Raw genomic sequence first — 11,403 nt, forward strand, 5'->3', positions numbered from 1 at the left:
TGCTGTCTCCTTGGCGAATCCACTGCTCGCTCCTTCAGCATGTAACCTATATTAAAACTACCACCTTGCCTCCATCGCAGGACTCTTTCCCGTCGTGTGTGTAATATCTTGGTAATGACGGCTTCAAACCCAACTGCGACTCCCTCGTCAGGTATCCTGCTACCCCTCGTTGCATCCCTACATTCGGCCAAAAACCTGCATCCAAGCGAGGGAGACCTCTAGTCTGAATCATGCATCGTCACCGGCCCAAATCAAAGCACAATGAATCAATCAACGACCTGTCCGCGGCCACGCCACTCCGGCGCCCACATCGCGAGCCGTGGCGGACCCCTTATCCGCTGCAGAGATCCTGCGCCGAGGCACGCACCAAACTTCTACAGGACAGGACGCCTCCTAGTACTATAATCAGCCGAGCATATCCGTGGGAGGAGTAGGTATAGTAGTAGTAAGGTAGATATCTGATATTGAAGCAGTACTAAAGTAGTACCAGTCGAAGAACTCCGGAGTCTTCAGGCGCGGAAATCTGGAAAAGAACAAAGAATTGCTCCACCTCGGCAGCTCCAGTCAACGGTTGGCGCTCGGAAAACGGATGCATCTGCGGGAGGACGGAATAGATAGTAAGGTTTCCTATTTCGTGCCGTGCCTGTGCCCGCACTTGGGCATTCGGCCGAAAGCTACATAGTCGTCTTGCTTTCTGTCTCGTCGCGTGTGCGCAACTCACTCGCCCTGCAGGGAGGGGAGCGTCGTACCGCCACACTCCATCCTCGGGCACAGCGAGCGGCCGACTCATGCCCACTCTCTTTCGGCCGATGTCAACGTCCAACCGGTAAGCAGCCCCGATTAAGAAGCTTAAGCGCTGGCCGGATGTTCTGATTTGCTTGTCCATCGCCAACGACGGACAGCTGTCACATGGAGTTGCGTTCTGACAACCTGAAGAAGAAAGAATTTCATTTTAGATTAAACTGAACTCAAGATTGAAGCAATAAAATGATGAAAGAAACGACTCAGAGATGATTTCCATCAGTCCCCTTCCTGGTTACCCTGTTGATCCGTATGCAGTCCGTTCCATCAGCTTCATGGTAGCGCCCGTTGTTGTAGGTAGACCGCGAACCCGTCCTCACCCCAAATTCCATATCCAATCCAAATCCAGAACTCCTAAGCGCCTTATCACGTTGTATGTCTGGAGACCAAGCCTTTGTCGCGCTCAATGTGAGTATGATATGAGAGTAGACGCCCCGGTGGGCATATACTAGATGGCGCCCTTTTGATCCTCCCCTCCTCGAATTCGCACTCCAAGTCCTCAGATGTGGCCAAAGCAATTGGCTAAGGATACGACCTGGGAGGGTTGGCACGCTGGAGCAGGTGCTTCCTGAGAGCGTCCAACTCCGTATCCAGATCGCTCAGGTACTCGCGGCCTCCATAACTGTCCCTGTTCAGCTGATAACCGGAGGTGGCACGATCCTCTCTAGGTTTTGTCGGTTGACAATCATGGACCGGGGAGTACGGCCTGCCTGATCCTTGCTGAACGACCGGGATTACCTCTATGTCGTCTTCCTCTTCGTTTTCCTCCTTGACATCGCTGTTCCTGGATCTCTTGGACTTGCGGCTCCTAGGATCCCCCTCCTCCCGATGCTTCCGGGAACTTGGCGGGGAAGGCGTTTTGGAACTTCTCAAAGACTTTGGGTTAAACTGACAGCCTTGGTTGACATCTTCACTGTGTGCTGATGCAGAGCCTGGAGCACTGCCACCTGTATAGCTCTGCCCCCAGCCGTCCTCCAGCTGCCTTTGAAGGCCTGATTCCTTGAATATCTGGAGGAACTGCGAAGCCATGTGGCAGGCACCGGAGTCTGAATCCATGCTTGCGTTGAAAGCACGTGTGCCGAAGTTATTGTACGTCTGTTTCTTAGGCTGAGAAGGTGACCGTGAACGACTGGAATCTATCAAGCAAGTTAGACAACCAAGTCCAAGCTTCACGTCCTTATATACCCCAAACCCATACCCATGACAGTGAAAATGCTCGCAAGAGGAATGTATAGTTCAGTAGTTGGCAGAGTAACTCGCTATGGACAAATCATATGCTTTGAGATAAACCGTCCCTCAATTGAGAGGAGAGCAGGCGCTGTATATGTGTTGCAACTACACAACATACATAAAAGGGAGGAGACAGTACTGAGTGCTTCGCGTATGCCGCTAAAGCTCACGTGTGAAGTAGAACTGGAGAGGGGGTAGGATATATAGGTGACGAAGGATCATGAACAAAGGCTCTCATTGCTGACAGGGCCGTTTACACCTCACACGGAGGGTACACGGAGGGTGGGCGGCGGGAACCATGTGATGGCGGCACTGAACATGGGCCTCGATATTACAGAGAAAGTGATACGTGAATGATGTTGGGAGATAGATGACTGGAGCAGGGACAAGCAGGACATAGGAAGAGTAGTGCCGGTTTGGGATGAGATGGGTCTGCGAGGGAAGGAGAACCAACATACGTACGAGTGCAACTTGGCAAATCGGTAGCCCGTGTGTATCGTACACGATTGATGTCGCAACACACCTCTACAGCAGCACGAGGTTCGGAGAATGACCGCAACGGCCCAAACTATCTGCTGTTTGAGACGGATCGCTGCAGGTGATGATGAGGTTGAGCGGTGTCGTCTCTTTGGGAAAGTAACGCCGCAGTCGAAGAAACTAAAGGGCGCTTTGGTGAGTCTCGGTCTCAGTCAACTTCGAGTGTTGGTGATGTACGGGCAAAGCAGGAGTGTCAGTGGGTGGGCGAAGGATGTTTTGAACCCACGGCTAAAGCTCGAAAATGGAGCTGGTGTTTCGTACAGACTATTAAGTAGGTGTTGATTATTAGCCAGGGGCCCAGCCACGGCATCAGACCGCCATCAAGGGTAGACGAATTCGGTAGATTGGATCGCAGTCAAGGACAAGATCAACCGTCGTGGGGTATTCCGCAACCCGAAGACTGGAAGCGGCATACGAAGTAATACATGTAGTGTATGTACTCAGGAGTATGTACAGGTTGAGAGAGACAGCGAGGGTGAAGGAAAGAAAGAGAGGCCGCAACAGGCCAGCTCTTGCGAGACGAGACACACAGGGCTTTACTTTTTTGCGCGCCATCGGCCGCACCATTCGCCAGCAGCCGCCAGATCAGACAAGGGACCGGCATGGTATGAGATGGACGAGATTGAGATGGACGAGCGCCTTATCGCCGCCCGTCGGTGCGGCTGACCGCAAACGCCGTGTCGGCGATCGGACAGCGGGCCGGGCGGCTTTGAGCGCCATTGGCTGCTGTAGTTGCACTGGAAGCTGCTGCTGTCGGCGTTGATGCAGCGGACGAAGATGCACTAGAGACAGCAGGTGGCTCCACCACCCGTGAAACGCATTGCCGGCAACACCAGCAAACACGCCGGGGCCGAGCGAGAGCCATGGAGCCATCTGCTCTGCCTTCACATGCGTCGTCGTCACTGCTGAAGGCGTACGATTAACCCCAGTCGGTTTTCTGCTGTGGCCCACACGCCCAACGGGCCGGAAGCCCACCCTGGTGAGCCGCTGAAGCTATGCTTGCTCATTGTTCATTGTTGGGCCCAGATGTGACTTAGCATTGTACAGTATTCTGAGCAGCAGCAGCAGCAGCACGGGAGATGCCATGAATTTGTTGGCTAGTAGTCGTGATACCCGTCAACTCAAATTGGTGCACTACTCGAAGATTATGAGCAGCTGAAAGCGTAGAATCATTAATGGTAGGAATGGAGTACCGCAGTAGATCAATTCCAAAAGCAAGGGCATGTAGGAGATAGGTAGGTAGTAGGTACCGAGTCTGGAATAAACATTCCAGAGCTTGCCTCAGACGTATGCGTACCCGTAGCTGTGCATCTGGGCCAGTGTGCACGGGTCTCGGTGTTGATGGCAGAATACAAGATGCCTGAGGCTGCGGATCATGAAGATGCTGCTGCTTCATGCTGCTGCTGCTGCTGATGATGATGATGGTGGTGGTGACGGTGATGGTGATGATGTCGGAGTTGACCCGGTCGAAGCAACGGAAAGGACTGGATGGAGGTACAATGTGCGTGTGCCAAGTGCCGCCGGTATCACATGTACTCCCGCTGTGTCTTGCCTGCTGTCGTCGAGTCAAGCATCGGCCTACCGGGGCAAGACCGACCCTGACGCCGACAGGCAATGACCAACGAGGGCAACTTCCCATTGCATGACATGCTGTAGAGTACCTGTACAGTACAAGTGCTTGGGTGGTGCCTGCCTTTGCAGCAAATCACGGGCAGAGGTAGTGTGACGATCAGGCAATTACTACTCCCGGAAAGGTGCTCCCCAAACGGGGGAGAAGGAGGATCGATTTTCTAAGGGCATTTGATGACGGAGAGCTAGATCGAAATCGCAACGAAATAGCAATGCAACAGTCACCAATCCTCACCAAACAAGTCCGGTCAGCTTCACCCCTGGCTCAACAGCTGAGCAAGCCGATCATCAAAGCTCTCGCTGACTGAAACGCTTAACCCTGTGGCCGTCACTGTAATTGCGCTCAGGTCGGCGGCTCGACGTGCCCGGGCGGCCGCTGCCGAAGCTAAGAGTCGCTGGAGATTGCATGCACCCGTTTTCTGCATTTGATTCATCGGATTTCGGATTTGGACTTGTCTGCAATCATCGTCCCTTCGGTTCTCGTGGATACCTTCAGGCTTTCGTCCAGCGGTCACACTACAACTACCTATGTGGCCCTGCAGATTGACGCCCAAGGGGCAAAGGGAAGACGCGAAGAAATAGAGAAAGGAACGATGCAGCAGTACTACCCAGGTACTACGAGTATCTTGACCGGTTTCGTCGCCATCGTCACATTGCCACATCCTCCCTTTTGCGATGCGAACCCTCTTCTGCTCACCGTTGCACTGGCCGACGATATACATCTTCATGTACGAAGCATGCAGGTGCTTGCAGGATGTCCGCCACACCTATCCAACTGCACGGCCTTGACTACGGGGCTCTCATTACTTGGAAATATTGCCCCAGAACAAGGATAACATACGCTCGGCGGACGAAAAGGAAATGACGCCTTGCCAAATAACCGCATCCGAAGCCCCGGGACATTGAAGAGGAAACAGGAAAAAGAAATGGAATAAAAAAAGAAACAATCGCTGAACACAAAGGGCAAGGGATCGCAAGGGTTTGGCTGGCCCAAGATCTTCAAGATCTTTTCCCGGCCCTCTCCACTCCCCCAGGCCGCACCGCTCACGCTATCCAGAAAACGACGGGAGCTGTATCGCCCCCGGAGCCGATTCGTGGCCCAACGCGCGAGACTAAAGTCACTCGTGCATAACGCCCGTGATGGCGGCCGACTCGATCGGTCGTAAGAAGCAGCAGTTGTTGATTGTTATTTCTCAGGGTCTCCAATTTAAAAACTCCGACATCCACGCTAGACTCGTCCCCTGTAGGCGGCCTATCGACATGGATATATGCTGTGTAGGTGACATCCTGCTCTATGTCCGATGCACGTGCGGAGCCACCGCAACGACGTCTGTCTACTATACTTGCCAGCCAGCGGAACCTATTACTTTATATACTACTACTACTACTATTCGCGGACGAGTCCCATTCGGAGCAGATTACGGCTTTGGGTGTTGATGTCCAGAGCTTGAGGAAGAAATCCAGACGCCAAGGTAGTATCCCGCCGTACTCTTCTATGGATCACGCTCGTACGAGTCGGGTTTTGATGCCCCTCGGCAGGTATCCTGAACAAGAGGCCGCGGGTCCGGAGGAAGTGGAATGGACATCATGCTTCAACAAGTCATTAACGTCGGCCGAGACTAGCTAATTGGTGGCAACTCCAACAACATCCGACTTACAGAGACCTGGGCGGTTCTGCTGGTGACGGAGAGCTCGATTCCAGACAAATGCTCGGTTTCACAACCCTTCGGCCGCCTATTCGTCAAGAGTAGCTGAACACTAAGGTACCGGAAGATGCTCAGCAACTGCTCGGCAACATGATGTCTGCCGGAGCCTGACAACCGAGGTATTCTACCTTTCAAGGTTCTACAGGTTCGGGTTTCTTTCGTGTCCCAGGTCCGCGGAGCGCTCCTTACGGCACAGAACAAAGATGAAGGGTGTGCAAATTCTTATAACCAGAACGGGGCAACGCTGCGGGACATCTTACTGTTGGTGAGCGTGGGCGTGAACATGACACCTCTTATTCCATACCTGAAAGGAGAAACAGAGCTTCGTATACGGAAGGGCGTCAACATGGACATCAAAGCTCTCTATCAAATGCTACTCTATACCTTCACCACCGATATCCCGTTCAAGCAGCGGCCGACAGTGTCGGGCGAGGCAACCCCTCCCCCTTTCTCCTCTAAGCAGGCACGACACCCAGCCAACAGCTCAGCAGCCAACATGTCAATTAAAACCGGAAACAGAATGCCTTTGCCCCGGAAGGAAATCCGCTTGACAGCATAGCAGTTGAGCCGGCTGGTCCGACGCCATTCCGGTCACACTGTTAAACGGCAAAACAACACATCGCCAAGATACACATCATGTGGCCAAAGGAGATTCCTTTCCCCTTGATCTTACTCCCCTCGCTCTTACTCCCCTCGCCGCTCCGTCCTCTCATATGGCATTATCTCAATCCCCTTCAGTACCAGTGCTTATCTTGGCCGAACTGCGGCCGAACACCCAAGCGTTCAAGGGAAGGTTGGAAATCCTGTCAGGCTGCTCCGATAGGCAATCCTTCTTTCAGAAGAACGCCACCCCACCACTATCTCTTCTCCGGTGTTACTTTTATCTTTCCGTCACCGAGCACGTATAGGTGTCGTAATGCTTTGTCTGGTGGTTTCAACAGCTTCATGGCGGCTTATCGGGCCACGACATGATGCCAAACACCAAACAAATGGTTGAGTGAGAGAGGAAGGGGGAAGCCGCAAGAAGAAGAAAGCGGCCGATACGCAGCCATTGCCGTGCGGTCCATTGAGTCAATAATACGACACGGTCGACCCTGACCACGAGGACATCGGCGACCCAACCGTTGGGGTGTCTCCAGTCGGCGGTTCCGTCTGCATCTGGATCTGCATTTGCAGCTGCAGTTGCACATCTGAGCCCAGCGGCGTCATGGCCACCCCCTGGCGTTGCTCTTCCACTCCCGCAGCCTGTGGAAGCTGCTCTGGCATGTCCGTCCGCTGGAGCGCCATTGGGGTCGGATAAGGGCTCCTGGCGCTCGGTCTCGCCGCTGCTGGTCGGTCGAAGGGCACCTCGGGTCTGGTTATGTCATTCCTGCAGGCGTCGAGGTTGGCCGTGGGATGGATTTGCAGACCGTCGCACCCTTCCATCGGGGACCAATTGAACGACGAGCTGATCTCGAATGGTGTGCTGTCCGCGACCAGCAGCTTGCCTCTGACAGGGTCGCAATACTTCATTTTGGCCGCAAACACTTTCCCGCAGTGGACGCAGATGGAGAGCTCGACTTCACACATGGTAGCGCGCGCTTTGTCCTTGATGAAGAGCACACATACGAGGCTGCTTCGAAACGAATGTTCTTATGGCGCTTAAGCCTCCTGTGATTGGTTTATATCAATGACAGGCTTCAGGTTGACCGGCGAAAAGCTCTTGGGGGATCTAAGAGGGAGAAATCAAAAGAGATGGCCGTAGCCATCTCCAGACTCGAGGCGTCGCACTCTCACGTCTTACGCTGCATCTAGGCAAACATTGTTCAGCCTTCACGTTCCCACAGCGGCCTGGACTGGTGCGACCTTGGGCCGCATACGAGTGGCTTTGCCACCTGAACAAGCAACCCGGCAAGCCTTGCATTGTTTAGGGGCCTGTTGGGCCGTCCAGAATCCGATTCGCCGTCTGTCTCCTTCATATGGCGCCTCTCACAGGGATGGAGGGGGGTCACGGGACACGGGACACGGGACATGGGAGGGAGGAGAAGGGGAAAAAAGCAAACATGCTGAATCAATATGCAGCAAACCGCGCGGCGAAGGGTCTGCTCGTGAAGCTGCGCTCCAGGGAAACGAATCCTACAAGGTAGGGGCCCTCGTACGAAGTATAACTGTGGCCTCTAGGGCATGCGAGCCATACACTGGTCGCTTGGTTGCTTGCCTGTCCCGTCTTGACTGCTGGATGACTGGGCTGGCTATTTAAGGAGGCGGCTACTGCCTCGCGGCCTGTGGGATTTCCCGCCGTGGGCCTCAGAGCGTTGGCTGCGTCGGTCATTCACGGTGATGTTGCATGATGAGTGCACTTGAAGCCTTGCTTGGTCGTGTTTGTGGCTGCATGCAGTCGGTGAAATGCAATTCGTGTGAACTGTCTGCAGCATGTGATCGGGTGTAGCAACCGTTATCGCCGCTCTGGTCGCTTGCGCGCATTCTTCGCTTTTGGTGATTGCTTCTTTTGAGGCTCTTGTACACGTAGTCACCTGATCGTGCGCTGTTGCAGTCATTGAAGTTCAACTTGCTCGTAAGGGAGCTTGAAACTTGTAGGAAGCAAACAAGTCTGGCGGTGCTGTTACGGATCTGCCGTTGATGCCCCTTAATAACACGAATATGATTCAAGCCTCGCCCGATGACTATTGATATGCTTCATGCTCCTTTTCTTCTTTGATCCAATTACTTCTCTGCGTATCTTGTATCTCCAAATGGACCAATTGGTAGGACATTTCGCCAAAACTTAGACAATAGACGAAAAAGCAGTTCATGAATAGGGTAGGCAAACAAGGTGAAGCGAGATGCAGTTTGGGTGTCGAACTAAGGACGATGCTGTAGGTAGCGGTACAAGTGCACAGCACGGGGCTGCGAAGAAACAAGCTCGCACTCAGCAGCCGCGCAAGTAGCGCTACCTGCACTCAGCCATGCTCAGCCGCGCAAATCGTGGGGCTGAGCGATTCAGATTCAGGGGGCTTCGCTTGCTGAGATGCACTGCTGCGGCCCCCCACCAACTCGAGCCGGCGCTGTCTCTCACGAAGCCTCACGAGACAACTGAACACTGTTGCTTGTGCCTCACGACCAGCTGGCACCAGAGGCCGTTTGTTTGCCCATCCGCTGCCAATTGCCACACCGCCGCCCAATCGGATCACCATGCGCTGAATCTTGCCTTTCGGGACCCCGATCAGCTACCATGGGTCTCTCTTCTTACCTGCGCAAGGTCTACGACCTCGACACCCTCGACACGCGATTTATCTCGTCGACATCCGTTCCCTACCAGACCGTCATCGATGCTCGCGACGACCCGGCCGTCGAGAGAGAGGCTGCGGCCAGGGCCCGGAGCTCTGCACCGCCGCCGAAATGGCGGACGCCCGAGTTCTTTCTCTACTACATCGTCTTCATCGTCGTCGTCCCGTATATGTTCTGGATAGCATATGATGTATCAAGACGTGAGGGGCCCCCTTTCCCCGGATCTGGCCACGGAGATGCCATCTATTTTAGGGGTACTGACAGCTGGGTGGTGCAGCTTCTGATCCTAGGTATCCCAAATATGAGAAATACTTGTCGGACGGATGGATCCCGGGGCGAAAAATCGACAACTCCGACGACCAGTACCGCACGTTTCGAGACAACTTCCCCATCATGACGGGCCTCTTGATATTCCACCCACTGCTGCGAAAAGGATGGGAATCGGTGTACAAGCCGTCTGCGCGCGGCGCCAGAGGCTCGACGAGACTGGACCAGCGTGCGTCCTTCGATTTCATCTTTGCCATCGTCTTCATCGTCATTCTGCATGGCATATCGTCCTTCAAGATCCTCGCCATTCTCGCCATCAACTACCAACTTGCGACCAAACTGCCTCGCAAGTACGTCCCCGCGGCGACTTGGATATTCAACATCGGAACGCTGTTTGCCAATGAGTTGACTATGGGATACCGGTTCCAGCTCTTGGCGAATTGGGTCGGCCCTCCGTGGGGACCGCTGGCGCATTGGGGATATTGGCTGGATCGATGGGGAGGAATCTTGAGACGCTGGGACATTCTGTTCAACATTACCATTCTGCGGCTCATCAGCTTCAACTTGGACTACTACTGGAGCATTGACAAGCGTAACTCGAACTCTCTAGAGGTAAGCGCATAGTCGCCCTTGTTCTCGATGTCGTTTGCATACCGTATGTGTCTAATACACCCAAGAAGAAGGGATTGGATCCCGCCAGCCTTTCCGAGCGCGACCGAATCTCGATCCCTGCCGACATCAGAGACTATTCCTTTCGCAACTACGTGGCGTACGCATTGTACGCGCCGCTGTATATTGCCGGTCCGATCCTGACTTTCAACGACTACATCTCGCAGTCCAAGTATCGCGCCGCGAGCATCGAATGGCCTCGCACGATTCGGTACGGCATTCGGTTCCTGCTCGTCCTTCTCTCCATGGAGCTCATCCTGCACTACGACTATGTCGGCGCAATCAGCAAGGCGGCCCCTGTCTGGAGCGACTACACTGCCGCTCAGCTTAGTCTTCTGTCCTTCTTCAACCTTCACATCATCTGGCTGAAGCTGCTCCTTCCATGGCGCATGTTCCGCCTCTGGGCCTTGGTGGATGGCATTGACCCGCCAGAGAACATGGTCCGATGCGTGAGCAACAACTATAGCACGCAGCTCTTCTGGCGCGCCTGGCATCGTTCGTACAACCGCTGGCTCATCCGGTACATTTACATCCCTCTGGGTGGCTCGTCCTTCCGCAGCTGGCAGTCGTCGGTCAAATCGGTCGTCACGTATCTGCTGGTCTTTACGTTTGTCGCACTTTGGCACGACATCAAGCTCCGCCTGCTGATCTGGGGCTGGCTCATTGTCATCTTCATGGTGCCGGAGTGGACGGCCAGCTACTTGTTCCCCAAGAGGAAGTGGGAGAACCGGCCCACGGAGTATCGCATGCTCTGCTGCATCGGAGCGGTGGGCAATGTGCTGATGATGATTTCCGCCAACCTGGTTGGCTTTGCGGTTGGTCTTGATGGCTTACAGAGCATTCTTAGCAGCATTCTGCATGATTGGTCAGGTACGTTTGGGCGCTGGTACTCTTTTTTTCTTCTTGTCCGTGGAGCAATCTGCTAACGTGTTTACGATGTGCTAGGTGTGTTCTTCATCCTCACCGCGTCTGTTTGCTTGTTTGTGGGCGTCCAGGTCATGTTTGAGATTCGCGAATCCGAGAAGCGCAAGGGTGTTTTGATGAAATGTTGAGCGTTCAAACCTGATAGAGAAAGAAGAGACATGTAATATTATAGATTTATTCAGTTTATTCAAGCGGACTTTTCTTAGCAATCAGAAGGAAAGGAAGGGAATGGCGAGAAAAGGGAAGGGAAAGAAAATGGGTTGGCATTATTCTTCCAGGTCATATATGTTGGAAGATAGATCGAGTTTTTTGTCGCGCCGATGTCTCTGGCAATTAGAGGTTGACACCATTTAGATGAGCTGGGCCCTTTGCT

The 11,403-nt window shown here is 53.7% G+C and overlaps 3 protein-coding genes across 3 annotated transcripts; 1 reads left to right on the plus strand and 2 right to left on the minus strand.

The window, feature by feature from the left end:
- Positions 1-1,323: 1,323 nt before the first annotated feature.
- Positions 1,324-2,003, minus strand: BBK36DRAFT_1191791 (hypothetical protein; the record flags this gene model as incomplete). The annotated part of the gene is made up of 2 exons (XM_024896736.1): positions 1,324-1,930; positions 1,987-2,003. The coding sequence occupies 2 exons, from the start codon at positions 2,001-2,003 to the stop codon at positions 1,324-1,326; spliced, it is 624 nt and encodes a 207-aa protein (XP_024752072.1).
- Positions 2,004-6,974: 4,971 nt separating this feature from the next.
- On the minus strand, positions 6,975-7,472 carry BBK36DRAFT_1191792 (hypothetical protein; the record flags this gene model as incomplete). The annotated part of the gene is made up of 1 exon (XM_024896737.1): positions 6,975-7,472. One exon carries the CDS (start codon positions 7,470-7,472, stop codon positions 6,975-6,977), a length of 498 nt encoding a protein of 165 aa, XP_024752073.1.
- Positions 7,473-9,114: 1,642 nt separating this feature from the next.
- On the plus strand, positions 9,115-11,158 carry BBK36DRAFT_1166644 (MBOAT-domain-containing protein; the record flags this gene model as incomplete). The annotated part of the gene is made up of 4 exons (XM_024894942.1): positions 9,115-9,370; positions 9,448-10,049; positions 10,115-10,976; positions 11,052-11,158. The coding sequence occupies 4 exons, from the start codon at positions 9,115-9,117 to the stop codon at positions 11,156-11,158; spliced, it is 1,827 nt and encodes a 608-aa protein (XP_024752074.1).
- Positions 11,159-11,403: the final 245 nt, after the last annotated feature.

Source organism: Trichoderma citrinoviride, assembly GCF_003025115.1.
Source record: "Trichoderma citrinoviride strain TUCIM 6016 unplaced genomic scaffold BBK36scaffold_3, whole genome shotgun sequence".
In the NCBI taxonomy this organism is placed as follows: Eukaryota; Fungi; Ascomycota; class Sordariomycetes; order Hypocreales; family Hypocreaceae; genus Trichoderma; species Trichoderma citrinoviride.